The sequence below is a fragment of the Scomber japonicus genome, chromosome 21, assembly GCF_027409825.1.
Source record: "Scomber japonicus isolate fScoJap1 chromosome 21, fScoJap1.pri, whole genome shotgun sequence".
Classification (NCBI taxonomy): domain Eukaryota; kingdom Metazoa; phylum Chordata; class Actinopteri; order Scombriformes; family Scombridae; genus Scomber; species Scomber japonicus.
Window position 1 is genome coordinate 13,490,379 of NC_070598.1, and position 14,337 is coordinate 13,504,715.

General features: G+C 44.1%; 1 protein-coding gene across 1 annotated transcript in view; it reads right to left on the minus strand.

The window, feature by feature from the left end:
* ncoa2 (nuclear receptor coactivator 2) overlaps window positions 1-14,337 on the minus strand; it is a 61,995-nt gene that overhangs the window by 4,409 nt on the left and 43,249 nt on the right. The window contains exons 10-20 of the mRNA XM_053342737.1: window positions 12,739-14,098; window positions 6,982-7,180; window positions 6,424-6,630; window positions 5,399-5,602; window positions 4,768-4,897; window positions 4,064-4,238; window positions 3,659-3,952; window positions 3,094-3,171; window positions 2,442-2,901; window positions 1,362-1,539; window positions 883-1,096 (exon numbers count right to left, since the gene is read on the minus strand). Of these exons, the coding sequence (XP_053198712.1) occupies window positions 883-1,096; window positions 1,362-1,539; window positions 2,442-2,901; window positions 3,094-3,171; window positions 3,659-3,952; window positions 4,064-4,238; window positions 4,768-4,897; window positions 5,399-5,602; window positions 6,424-6,630; window positions 6,982-7,180; window positions 12,739-14,098 (3,499 nt within the window). The remainder of the gene's footprint in view (window positions 1-882; window positions 1,097-1,361; window positions 1,540-2,441; window positions 2,902-3,093; window positions 3,172-3,658; window positions 3,953-4,063; window positions 4,239-4,767; window positions 4,898-5,398; window positions 5,603-6,423; window positions 6,631-6,981; window positions 7,181-12,738; window positions 14,099-14,337) is intronic.

A 14,337-nucleotide genomic window follows, 5' to 3' on the forward strand; every position in this document is an offset into this window, starting at 1 on the left:
ACAAAATCAAAAACACATATGGGTGCTTCTTGTTCTGCTAGAGTACAGACTACATGGTACATGAAGGCGAATGGAAAGGACAGAAAAAAGTGAAAATAGTTTCACTTTTGACGGGAAAGTTGTCTACCACTGACATTACCAGTATACTTGCCCTCACCAAATTTTACCGTCCTGCTCTTGTTCACTAAAATGATGCGTGGTTTGCAGTATACCTTCTACCTGAATCCATGTGAACTCAGCATTAGCTTTAAGATGTCACTTTCTCCATGTTAACAGAACAAGCAAGTCCACAGTCCAGACATGCCAGCCTTTGAACATAATACAGTAATGTCTATTACAGTATAGTCTAAATGGTCTGGCTCTAAAGTGCCCGCTGCTAATTACATCATTGTCCTCTAAGTTCAAGTCAAGTACTAGAACTCTGGCTTAAGGAGTTAAGTAAACTACAGAGTAAATTATTCAATAGCATGGCTCTTCAATAAGTGTATCCAAACACTTAGGGTCTTACGATAAGACAAACGTGTGCATAAGCAGCCTGGAGAAGCGAGAAAGAAAAACAAACCTTTTAGTTTTTCTTGGTCCCCTGATTACTGTGTAAAATTGTACGGGGCCCATTTTGTTAACCTCTAAGGCTTAAAACTCAGAAAGTGTATGACTTATAAATCTGCAGTCCTACAAGAGGCAAATGGAAAGAGGCTCCCACTGTGACATTACTGGTCCACTTGAAAACCACTAATTTGTTTAAAACATGCTTAATGACACCTAGCTGAAAAAAGCATGAAAACAGTACTACACCGTCATCTCAAGTTAAATTTTGGGTAACTCTTGTTCCTTCCATTACCAGAAGAAGAATGTATGCGTCTGGGTTGGCCTGGTATTTACCTGTTCTTGCCCCATGGAGGGCAGGCCGGGTGAAGGTCCTGAGGCCATGGACGTGACACTCATCTGTCCAGCCATCTGGCCCATGCTGCTCATGCTGCTGGTTGCCATGTTGGGGGCCATAGAGACATTGTTGAGGTTCATGCCATTGCCGTTGTACATGTTGCTGTTATTCTGCTGGGTGAACTGGGGTGATGCCTGCTGCTGTGAGAACATACTGGGGAAAGGGAAGGAAGAAAAGCCACAAACATTTAACAGAGAGATAAATGAGAGTACCTTTTCAGATAAAAATCTATTTGAATGTTCACAGTTATTATTCAGTATTTAGAATTTCAATTCTCCAATATGCACAGACATAATCCAAAGCAAAAAAACAGAAGAAAGCATGTTTTTGATTAAGTTTTTGGACCCTCTATGTTCCTGATGAGTTTAGTATCATGATCTTATGATGAGCTAGTTACAATAATTTACAGCCATGTTACCTGTTCCCTCCCATGTTGCCCTGTGGCCAGCCATTCATGTCAGGGGAGCCCTGGAAAGCAGCGTTTCCTTGGCCCTGCTGCATCATTGGGGACTGGGTGTGGGCCATGCGAGGAGAAAGCAGGGGGCTCTGCGGTGTGCCGGGACCCCCAAAGCCTCCATCTGCCTGTTGGCTCATACCTGTTGTGGACGCATCGGAACATGTAAACCAGATTGAGCCTTCAGAAAACCCAAACCAACTTATAAAAGAGTGGAGGATTGTAGTAATGTCAGCATTCCGTATAATTTACACAAACATGCCACATAAAGACAAACATTTTAACAGACAACAGCAGAAAATGAGCAACTGAACAAGCATGATGACTAGTCTGACAGAAAATTGTCCATTCTAGTCTGCATTCAGAATTAATGGCAGGCCCTTGATATTATTACATGCATGTAAGCAGTGAACAGGCAGGGAACTAGGAAGTAAGGGAATAAGGAGATGGCTGAGGAGAGAAGGGAAAGAGAGAGGTAGGACTGAGCGGAGGTAATAGCTCTGTACGAACCCAGTGGCCAGGATCAGATTAAGAAGTGAAGGATAAATCAAACGTGTCATTACACAAATCAGTATTATACTAGATTATCAGATTATGCTCGGATTACACACCACGCTGTCAGATTGACACGCACAGCCTTCATTATTTCTCTGCTTGGTCACAATCTTAAGAATCAGGTGTCATAAGTATATTAAGCTTTTACTGTTGTGCTCTTGATGCCCTCTGGTGGAGGAAGAGTATATTACCAGGACACCATTTTGGGCAATGCAAAAACATGACCATCACACACTGAACTCAAACTGTATATTATGCTATAAGATTGAGGAGTAAAATACACAGTATGATTTGAACTATTCAGTGGCAGCTGATTAATGCAGTCATCAGTGCGTAACAATAAAAATTAGATGATTGCAGTTACTAAAAAGCGTGATGCTGTGCAACTAGAGTCACATCAACACACAGACACAATGGTGCGCGCACACACACACACACACACAGGTTGTAGGGTGAAGTGTGTGGTAGGCTGGGTTGTGGGAGCAGTACCTGAGTTGGGAAACTGAAAGGCACTGTGCTGCATTTGGGGGCTGAGTACTGCCCCGTACTGTCCGCCCATCATGTTTGTATTTCCCATCATCATCTGTGAGGAAGAGGAGGAGGAGGAGGAGGTGCCATGCAGGTGGAGCTGGGGGTTGGTAGGGAGAGAGGGCAGGCTTGGGGAGAGAGGGGAGGAGAAGGGGCTGGTAGGGGGAGGTGGCGAGGCCAGGCCTGTACTGGTACCGTAGCTTGGCGGGTAGGGGAACTGCTGGGGGTTGGCCTGGGGGATCCGGGGGTTACTCATGCCTCCAGCAGCCATGTTGGGAGGCAGACTGAGGCCCTGGGCCCTCATGGCCATGCTCCTTTGCTGTTGGACCTGCTGGACCTGTTGCTGCTGCTGCCTCTGTCTCAGATGATTAGTCAGCAGCTCCCGCTGACGTTGCGCCAACATCTGAGCATTGATGGTCCCCTGGTAGAAAGAAGAGGAGAGATGAATTTGTTATAGATGAACACAGAGTTTGTTTACTTGCATATCTGTAAGCATGAGAAACACTGAAATTCAAGCCTTACATATAGATGCAATCATCAGCAAACGAAAACAGTATCTACATTCACATCAACGTGTGTACAGGTTATTGTGCTGCTGGCAGCGGTGATGTACCTGGTTTGGAGCACTGGCTCTAAGAGGTAGGTTCACATTTGACACACTACTCATCTGAGTCATCATTGGCTGACGGTTCTGATAGGAAGAGACAGAGTAAGAGGTTAAAACAATCACCATCCTGTGGGTTGTAATGGAATTTCTTTCAAATCCTTAATAGTTGCAGATTTTCATTTGGTATAAAAGTTCAACTTAAAACTGCTCATTTTCATCTCGAAAATAGTTAACAATCGCATGCAAATGGTCATCTATACAATGAGCATCCTGCGTGAGATATGCGGATTAGAATAACATTATAGATTAATTTACAACCCTGATTACATTAAGAGATCTATTATTCAAATTACGACCAGCAGGTGGCAGGTAGACCTAAATGTTCCCGCTGTTCCTCTTATGCACAAAAGACTTGCCAAAATGTCAACCTCAAGGATAAATACACAACTCTCATCTACGTGTACAATCACACAGCTACTGATCAAACAGTGTGGTTGCATCAGAAAGAGAAACAATCAATGAACAGCATCACCTCCTGCAGTGTCATGTCAGTGTAGATGTGTGTGTGTACCTGCTGTGACTGTAGCCGGTGCTGGAGCTGTAGCCGTAGTGTGTTGGGCTGGTTGGGGACGCTGGCAGGCCTGAGTCCGGGTCGGGCCTGCATCCTCATCATGGGGTAACCCTGCCTTGGACCCATCTGGCCAGACATGGGATGGAAGCCTGGCTCTTGCATGGGCGCACCAGGGTAGCCCCTTTGGGCCATGTGGGATGGTGGGGGGGCAAATTGCTGGGTGTACATGGGGGGCTTCTGCTCCAACATCATGGAGGGGTCCTGGGGGAACTGGTCCTGCTCCAGTGACTGGGTCTGAAATATACAAAAAAACCCAAAAACAATGTAAAGCCACAAAAGATATAAAGAAAAGTCACTTTAAAATCAGCACCAGTGGATGTGATGACACAGACTGATGGATCTCACCTGTTCTATCAGAGCAGGGATCCCGAGGGCACGATCAATCTCCTCCAAGCCGTCAAAATCTTTTAGTGCAGTGTACAGCTGGGACATCAGGGCCCCCTCGTCTACTGCACTGCCTTCGCCTGAACCATGACCTGTACTACACAGTAAGTCATCCTGGGGTGCTGAGTGCAGCGGCCTGGGCAGAGAAGACACAAATGTGAAAAGGAGCAGATAATGCAAATGGAGGACAAGAAAATAGTTGATTAATTTTCTCTATTAGGAAACTTTTTCCAGTATAAAACCAGTCAACATATGAAGCAATCAAATTACTAGGAAAATAGAGAGAGAAAAGAGAACAGATATAGAAAGGCTGAGAAACTAAAAAGGTAAATCAAAGGTTTTTTTCCAAAAAAATGATCTTCCTCAAGCTCTGAGATTATAAATATTATTAAATATAAGATTGCAGCATAAAATAATGATTTGCTTTAAAATCATTAAAAGGACAGAGTGCAAATGAAAGATTAAAATGTAATGTGCTTTAAAAGAGCTCAATGTGTGCTGCTTCACCATGTTTAGTTTGAACTCTGGGCTCAACTATCTGACCTAAGTCAGTAGATCTCAGAGCTCTACTGAGTAGCTTAAACCTAGATAATCTTGAATGAAAGGAGGTCCTTCTCCTAACTATGACTTTTTCTGCTCCTCTTATGGAGGTATGGCCAGCTTACCTGTTCTGGTTTACAAAAGCAGTCTGGTCTATGGGCATCATGCTGTCTGGCCAGGGGGCTGTCTGATTGGGTGGAGCCTGTTGTTGTGAGAAATGGTGGCCAACCATACCAATCTCCATGTCAGGTTGGGCTAAATGGGAGAGAAGGACAAAACAGATTAATGCAAAAAAGGTAGATTGCTGTGTAGGGTCACTTCAGCAATATTTAGTAATATATTGAAAAAAAGGCAAGCATATTCTTTCTAAGCCAGGCACAGGTACGATACAGGTTCAAAGTAAGATCATGAAAAGGACTGAATATGTTGTGCACAATACTGCACTTTGCCACTAGATGGCACCCTTTAAAACTCTAAAAGGCAGATATATTACTGTATATGGGTGAGCTGAGGTCTTTTCCTTAGTTTAATTTATATGGACAATTGGGGTGGTAATTTGGGACTTCTTAACTACAGCTTAAATCATAAATGTGTCTTCATCTGTTCTGAAATGTTGTGGAGTTAAAAGAGCTTTATTGTGTTGGGTCAATATGAAATCTTCGGTATATACACACACTTAATAATGTCTAATTTAGTGTAATTTCTGACTTTGAAATACTGAGTAACCCATGTTTACAGAGTACAGCAGGCTCTCACCATTGGCCATTATTGGGGACTGAAGCAGCTGCCGGGGCCCTGGCTGGCTGTTGGGCCTCATGGGAGCACTGTTGGGACCCATCCTGCCCTGCATGGCACCTTGCTGTCCGGAGCCAGATGCCCCCAGAGGAGGGGCAGAAGCTGAGCCCACCCAGCCCTCCTGTTGCTGCATGCCTGGACGTGGTCCACCTGGACCCATATGTCCTGGAAGAATAGGAAAACACTGACTGTGAGAACACACCGGGACAGACCTCAGTGGGTGCCCTCTGTCCCCATAATTCAGTGGTGTAATAGAAGGGGAAAAGTCAATCTATGCAGTGTGTGGGGATGTTTTGAGGACTAACAAAAGGGGAATGACAGTGAGACAAAGTTTGTGCCAGTGTGGGTGACAATCTATTTCCTGTCAAAGGAAGTGAGTCACTGTGCCATGACACGACATGTCACCGGCAGACAGCGACACACAGAGTGGGAGAGGGGTCTTCTACAGACTTTTGGCAGTAAGTGTCAACACGACCATGCAAAAGTATGCAGTTGTGCTTCATCCACTGGCTTTGGCATTGTGGAGGGGGAATTATGTATGATAGTGAGCCCAAAATAGAAAAAGGCCATTAAACAACCATGATAATAATTTAAATTAATTCATTTTTAAATTACAACCTAATGATTTTAGTGTGATGCCTACTCTAATAGCCACACTACTCAAAGTGTAAAATTTCCTGGAAAAAGAGTATTTGTATGTACAATCATGTTTATCATTTTTATTGTACTGTATCTTTTCCAACAGATGCGTATGGATAATTTATGAAAGTCTAACTGTGTCCAGGACACTGTATGTCTCCCTGGGCTCTGGTCATTTTCATTTAATCTACACAATTAGATCAGAGCATGCATCATTGTTAAACCAGGCACCTGAACAATAGTTCATGTCTTTATCTGGACGCACCAAGCAACAAAGGGAGCAGGACACACATTCAAACAATAATACTGTGAAACTGGCATCACAAAAGCATGGTTGTCACACCCACCTGTGCTGACCATGCTGGCCTGGTTAGCCATCATGTTGTGATTTCCCACCATGCCTTGCTGCTGTTGCTGCTGCATAAGAGTGTATGGGCTTGTTGCCCTCATGGGATATTGTAATGAGGGCTGCTGGGGTGACACATTCATGTCTAAAGACACGCTCCTCACGGGCAGACCCCTGCCCGGCTGACCTGGCCGGACATTGCCAAAGTCTGGAGACAGAAAACATGGATTTTAGCCAGATGTCCAGCTCTTTAAAAGTCAATAAAATAAAAGAGTTATCAGTTCCACAGGTACAAATTTAGAGCAGAAATTATGTGTATAAGTGAAAGTTCACACATTAATTTGGCATGTCAGTTTTTGCAACCATCAAGTCAAATGATCTCATGATTGGGGAGTATTTTGAAGTCAATGTAAAGCCAAATCTCAATTATCTTTAACCAGAGGGAATTTTAAAATAATGTGGACTACTCTTCTGCTGTTAAAGCATATTTTTCACTTAGGTAAGTGTTATTTGGAAAACCTGCTGTGCATTTCTTCTTTCAATTAACTGTGGTACTCACTAGTTGGGGCCATGCCAGGCCCAATACTCCTGTGTTGCTGCTGTGCCGCCAGGGTGGGATTGGTCTCTGACATCTGCAGGATGTCATTGATGATATTCTGTTTGTCCATCGGACTGGGCAACGAAACAGGCCGTGGCTCGCAGAAGAGCTGCGGCTGAGCATTCTGCAGGTCATTCAGGATGTCATCCAGCTCTGACGACTGGAGAGCAAAGGGACAAAGACGGAGAAGTGTGAGAACAGGAAAGAGATGAACCACTTAAGGCTTCCATTTAGAAAACCAATTACTGCTTCACCTGCAAACGCACAAACACATGTAACATGTGCTCACATTTACTGTGAACAAACTTTGTGTGTAAACACAACACCACTTGCAGGAGGAGTCTATCTGGGAGATGAAAAAAGCAGACTTGGCCTTGTTTATAATACAGCAGTAACCCCGGGATAAAATGGACCACTTTCCATCAAATTTAGGCCACACTTCACTTTGACTTTGCTTATCAGACTCACATACTACCCCTTGCTTACACTTACACACACACACTTACACACACGCACGCACACACGCACGCACGCACGCACGCACGCACGCACGCACGCACGCACGCACGCGTTTTAAGATGTGATATTAATAACATGGTTAAATATGTACTTAAAACAATTGGCTACCTAAAAAGTGTATGGCTAACTGACTCTTCTGCTGAGTAACATGAAAGAGCAGCAGGAGGCGGTAAGAGTGTGGTTGGTGCCAAAGTCTGAACTGCTCTCTGCCCCCCTACTGTAAACAGCTGTACCGAGTCTGCCCAATACAGCCCAAGGCTGCAATCATATACAGCTGGGCCTTGGACTATCTGGACAGTTTTTGTTTGGCTTTTCACACAAATATCTTAAACAAAGACAAGCCCATGCTGGGATCTGGTTTTACTTGCCGAACTACGAAAGCTGAAACTCTTAAACTGTTTCTTGGTTTTAGGACACTGGTCCTATCCATTGTGTATTTCTCCTTCTCTCATATACATAGCAATGGACAAAAAAGAAACATCTTACTCAATAATGGAGCCAAACTCAACAGCAAGCCCTCTAAAACACAATTAAAAGATGAATAGTATCAGAGTTGATGAGCACCACCGTGAGAAAAACATAAATAACTTAAATATAACAAAAGGCAGCATTAATTAATTGGAGTGTTACTGTGCTGGGTGGACACCAAAGAAAATAAAGGTTCACATCAACATCATAGTGCTTTAGCCCATGAAAACCCTGAGGGACTTAAGGTAAATAAGTTGCAATGGCTTTAATTGGCCACCAGAGTGCAGCACACCTGGAATCACAGACAACTCCTGGTCGTGACTTACTGTACAGCAGGAAAATAGCACACCAGCTCTGTATCAATGTTCGACTTCAATGTTGGAGATGATGACATGTATCTGTTAGGGATGTTAATGCTCCTAGAGATGACAGGGATGCCAAAAAACGCTTTGATAAGAGGTTATCAGAGGTGCCTCAAAATTTGTGTAAACCTTTGGCTCCTCCACCTTTGAAGATCCTGCTTCAAAACACAGGCCACACAATGTGGATCACTCCATGCAGCAGATAAGCATACAGGATATATGGGAGAGCAAGAGAGAGTAGCAGAGTGAGGGGTGGGGTGGGGGGTAGTGGTGGTGGTGGGAGAGAGAGAAAAGCCCTAATGAGGTCAGGAATGATGTAATGCTGCTGTACGCTCTCAGTTTGCCCACTTCCTCCTCCTCTCCATTTCTCTCTCCTCCCACTTTCTATTCTCTCGACTTCTCTAGTTGCTTTTACCCTTAATGGGTCCTATTTCTATCAATCCCTGTTACTCTCCTCTTTCAATGCATGTCAGCTCATGTAATGCAATCCATGTCCCTGCATCTCAGAGAAGTGCACTGTATTTGGGTGAAACTGCAAGGGACTGTACAGCCAAATGACCATTATGAAATATTTTGTCCAAAGGTATGTCATATTTGCAGATCATAATTTAACATCCTGATGTCAGGAGTATAGTCGCACTGGAACATCGGCTAATGACATATACATAACATACAGATAAAACAAAACATAAAACTCAAGCCATGGGAGCACATGTACGTTCAACTCCAGAAATTGATTGTTTATAGTGACACAATTAACAGTGCTTCATCTAAGGCATCTTTCATACAGAGGGGACTTCTCCAAAGATGGTTGCATGCTTAGGAACAGCAGAATCTGATTTCTCACAGTGAAAAGTTGAAGAGGACCTGCTACACGTATATAATTTCTGACTATCTGACTTGAATCCATGTGGGACTCAACTTAAACCAATCATATCTATAAATGAATAGGTTTGTTAGCTGACTTTCAAATCCCATATCAAATATATCAATTTCACATTTCACAAATATGCTCTGATGGCAATGGGGAATTTAGGGCAGTAAGACCATCGTGTCTTTCTGACCTAGCCCGTGCCATTTGGCAGGAAAGGGAACTGAGAAACAGGGTGGGTAAAGCAGAAGTGCCACTGTCAAGTAAGGCAAAAGGAAAAGTCCTTTCAGGCCAGAACCATGTTGGCCTTTTGTTGGCTAGAAATGAAAACAACAATTGCACAAAAAAAACATTGGATGGAAAAATCTACTCTCCCGTTGAAATAGCTGAAACAGCAAATTTTGAAGTCACATGGCTGCAATATTATTTGAAAAACTGATGTACTGCAATATTTGAAGGTTAACTCCTAGATTGGAAGTGTTACCAGTCACTGCTTTCTGTTTTACATTCTCTCTCTCTCTCTCTCTCTCTCTCTCTCTCTCTCGTGATATTTAAAATTAGATTACTCATATTAGATACATTTAAGTAACATGTAAACATTGATTTGTTCTCTGACTGATACTGAAGAGTTTTGGACTACAAAAACTGCCATTAAACACAGAAGTTAATCACAGAAAATCAAGTAAGGTTGCTCATTCTGTTCTGATAGCAGCACCTACTCAATACATTCAATACATTTCTGTACTTAATGGTGAAAACACTCATCAGTTTCTGAAAACCTTATTCATTTACATGCCATGTGATGCCTGATAAAGTAGGCATATTTGCCTATGAGTGAGCATCCATGAAGATGGCACATTTTGGCATACAGTGTGACATTATATAATTTCTTATATAGAAAGTAAAAAGAAGAACTTTAGTACTGGGGCCAGCAGAAACCACTAGATGGTCTTTAAAACATCACATCAGCATGTATTGGCTGTATTAATACATCCATTATTTTATTTTCTTAACCTACTTGCTCATATTCAGGGTTGAGAGGGGCTGTGGCTATTGTGACCTACATCTGTCATAGTTTTTTAAAAGACATACTCAATAACTGAGCTGAGCGGCAGTCATTTCACATGCCGAAGCAATGAACAGCTGACACAGTGTATGTCACGTTCTTTCCTACAACAATCCTGTTAATTATTTGCTCACTTGAAGAACATATGTTTCAGGTTCATAATACAATAAAGAATAGAGAGAAAAAGAAACATGCACTGACCTAATTACATGCAGAATATCAATGCTGCTACGGTGGAAGCAGGTTTATTAAGCCTCAGCAGACAGTGTTTACATGACACAGTACACACACACCTATAAAACAACACAGATAATCCTGCCTCCCACATGCCTGTGGGACCAGTCTGTTCTACCATACCTATAGTTCCTCCAGCCATCAGCTAAGCACCTACTACTCAGCTCTGCTCTGATTTCTCATTTAGCTCTGCTCAAACCATCAATAATTCAGCCCTCAAACATCATGAGGAGGAGAGTGGCAGAGGCAGAGGGCGACGTTTAGAGAACAGTGGGAGAGGTTAGCCGAAAAGAGGGGAGTGGACTTTTTAACTGGTACAGTCAGCTTTCACACATGGCTAGGCAGCCATTCACCAGTAAGGAACAGAAACCTACTCACGCACATAATGACTCTAATGAAGTCATAGATTAATCCTCGTCTGACAAAGGACACCACACTTAGTGAAATCTGTTAAACTGGATCAGCCATCACCATCACTGTTTGAAGCTACAAGTCCTCTATTCTTTCTATTCTTTATGTAGATGTAAAAACACAAAATGATGGCATTGTTATTATTGACACAGGGGCAGGAATTATTTTAAATATCATTAAAGGGAAGTGGTCAATTACAGAAAATAAAATCTTAAATATCAAGTGTTTCTCTCAATTTCTATTTAATTCTATTGTTTCTCGTATGTTGCTCGTTCTACAAACACACCACTCCCTCTCTCCTCTATCTCCATGGTAGCAGGGAGGACATGCAGGAGCATATGGCTCATCATTTTCACTCTGCCTGCCGAGGCTGGGCTCTCCTGGGGGTATCTACACCTCTCTCATCTCTCCTCCTTTGTTCAGTTCAACAGCAGCTCTTATTATCCATCCAATCACCTTTTCCTCTTCTTCATATCTGCTCAAGTGGACGAGCACATACTGTACATACACAGACATTCTGTACCGCTGCCCCTCAGCCTGTACAGTGCAGACACAGATCTGCCACAAGGAAGGCAGGAGACTATAATAAAGTGACAAAGACAGCTCTTTCAGATACCCTCCCTGACACTGGTTAAACCCATGGCGGGTATTTTGAACGGGTCAATCTCCATGTTATTTGACCTGCTTTTCAAGACCCTCCTCCAGATAAGGACAGAGTGTGATTTGCTGTTTTATGAAACATGCATTTCTACAAAAATGTGATTTTTGTTTATGTTATTGATGTTTAAACAGCATGTATGTGACCTAGACTCTCTGGCTGGTTTGAGTTGAGGGAGGTAATTAGAGAAATCGAGACAACAAAGCGTGCAAGAGCATTCATGTAATCTTGTGTAATTCTATGTAATTCTGTGGTTTAGCAGTGATGTGTGTGATAGAACTGAAGTCGCAGACCGGAGTCTTCAACATGTGTTTAGCAGAGCATGTCATACACAGGCTTCCTGTATGAAAGGTTACGCTTCTCATGAAACACCGGTTTTCTTTCCTGCATTTGAAAATCAGCAAGTTGATGTAAAAAAAATGCTGTCTTTCTGAAAACTCGACTAATTTCACCAGTAACACTCTGCTGCTGCTCTCTTTTACTCTTTTACTCTTTTTCTCCCCCTCTCTCTTTCAGCGCCAGGCATGACCTGAGCTCAGTGCCAAACCTGAGGATTCTGGCCAAATGCAACCAGGATCAAATGGCTGGAGAACCACAGGGGCTCCTTCCAAATGTCACAGTTGTTTGAAGCTGGTGGACAGCTTCCCCCTTGTGCTGCCAACACATAGGCAGTGAAAGGACCAGATGTGTTTATATGTGTGAATGAAAAAACGTGAATGATGTCTTAAGTGCTCATGACAAAAATTTAAATGTAAATGTATATGGTGCAGATGCTGTATGACCTCTTTGCCGCCTGGCTGTTTGTGAGTTTAGCTGTAGCATCCTATGTGGACGTGGGACTTGTAGGAGCCAACATCTGCTACCTAACCCAGATTAACAGTCAGACTCAAAGAGGAGGCAAGTGGAGCAGAACAGGGCAACAGCGATTTGGTTTTTGCAATGGGCTACAGAGAAGGAGGTTACAAAATCAGTTTTAGGGCAGCTCTAGTTCTTTCATCATTTCAAAGATGGAAGACACAGTAAACAGGCTATTTTTCACACAAACTGAAGGAGAACAAAACTGTTTTAAAGATTTCAAAGCTGTCTGTAAAAAGGTAAATACAAGGAAAATCTTTTTGTAAAAACTGACCTGTTCAGCTCGGTCATATCCTGCATCTTGTTTCTCCGCTTTGACAAGGGGGTGTTTGCCCCCTTCGACCTTCACCTCCCCAGGCTCCAGCTTAGGGACCTTGTCCTTCATTACAGTGTCATCTTTATCCAGTAGGTAGCGGAGCAGGGCATTGTCCTTCTTTTTGGGGCTCAAGGGCTCCTGCTTAGGAGCCATTTCTCCCCCAGAAGCTGTACTACCAGCACCCTGGTTTGGGTCTTGACCAAGCTCTTTGCCTGTGGCCTCCGCAGTGAGTTTGGCCAGGTCTACAGGGGACGTACTGTTCTGAAGCAGTTGGTGGAGGATCTTGTGTTTTTCTTTAAGGGATGTGGCATGAGTGTTCCCTCCCGTGTGGCCACCTCGGACCCCTGCCCCAGCCTGGTCCTTCCCCTCACCTCCTCCACCAGGGGAAAGGGGTGTCTCCAGAGGCTCTGGCTTGGTGGTGAGCAGTTGCAGTAACTTGGTGTGACCCTTGTTGTCATGAAGACGGTTGTGAGCGTCATGGCCCTCAAGGGCCCCTTCCCTCTCCTCCTTAGGCTCAGTTAGGCTGCTTTCTGTTGGGCCCTGTGGGTGCCCCTGACCCACCTCTGTGTGAGAGCCAAATGAGTCTGCTGTACCACCAGTGGCACCACTGCCTCCTCCAAGTTTTGACATTAAATGTGTGTTTACCCCTGACCCTTGTGTGACCCCAGCCGGGGAGCCAATCTTCCGGTCTGGAGAACCCAGTGTGTGTGCATGAGGGGGCCCATGCCCGTGTCCTACACCATGGCACTCACTAAGAGCCTGCAGAGCTGACAGAGAACTGCTAGTGTAGCTGTTAGCATGGGTGCTAGTCGTGCTACTACTACCTGCACCACCAGGCCCTCCACTACACATACCCATTGGAGAGGGCGAATGCAGGCCTCCTGCTACACGAGGGCTGCCTGCCCCCCCAGGACTCCCACGGTGCCTAGGGGACAGCATAGAGTTCTGTTGAGGTGGGTGGGGTCCACCAGCTGGGCTGGGGCTGGCACGAGAAGGGCTGTTCATTCTCCAGTTTGGGCCCTGCTGGGGTGGCTGCATGCCCCCAGTGTGGTTGTGTGGTGGGGGACAGCCAAAACGATAGCCCTGCATGTGGCCCCCCATGGCTGCAGGTTCTCTGGGGCCAGCAGGGCCAGGAGGGGAGAAAGGCGTGCTGTTGCTGCTGATGGTAGTGTCTTGGCCCTGAGGTCCCGAACCTGGCAAACTGCCTGGGGTTGGAGGAGTCATGGAGGGAGTGGAGGAGTTCATTGGCTTGGGAGCCATCCCTGTAGCCTGATTGCCAGGACCCATGTCCTGGCCCATTCCACATACTGTCTGCTCCCTAGAGGTTAAATAAAAGAACAGATTTCAACAGTTTTCATTACTAAGCATTTTCTGCAGAAGGTAAGAATAAAGAAATTGGCCACTGCAGGATCGGTTTCTGAATAAATGTGAAGGGATTTTCCTGCCAATTTTTCTCCTTTCAAATATGTTTACTGACAGTTTTTTTCCTTTCAAATAGGTTTTATTACATTAATTTTTATGCAATATAAAATCAAGAAAAATCACTTTCATTTTTCA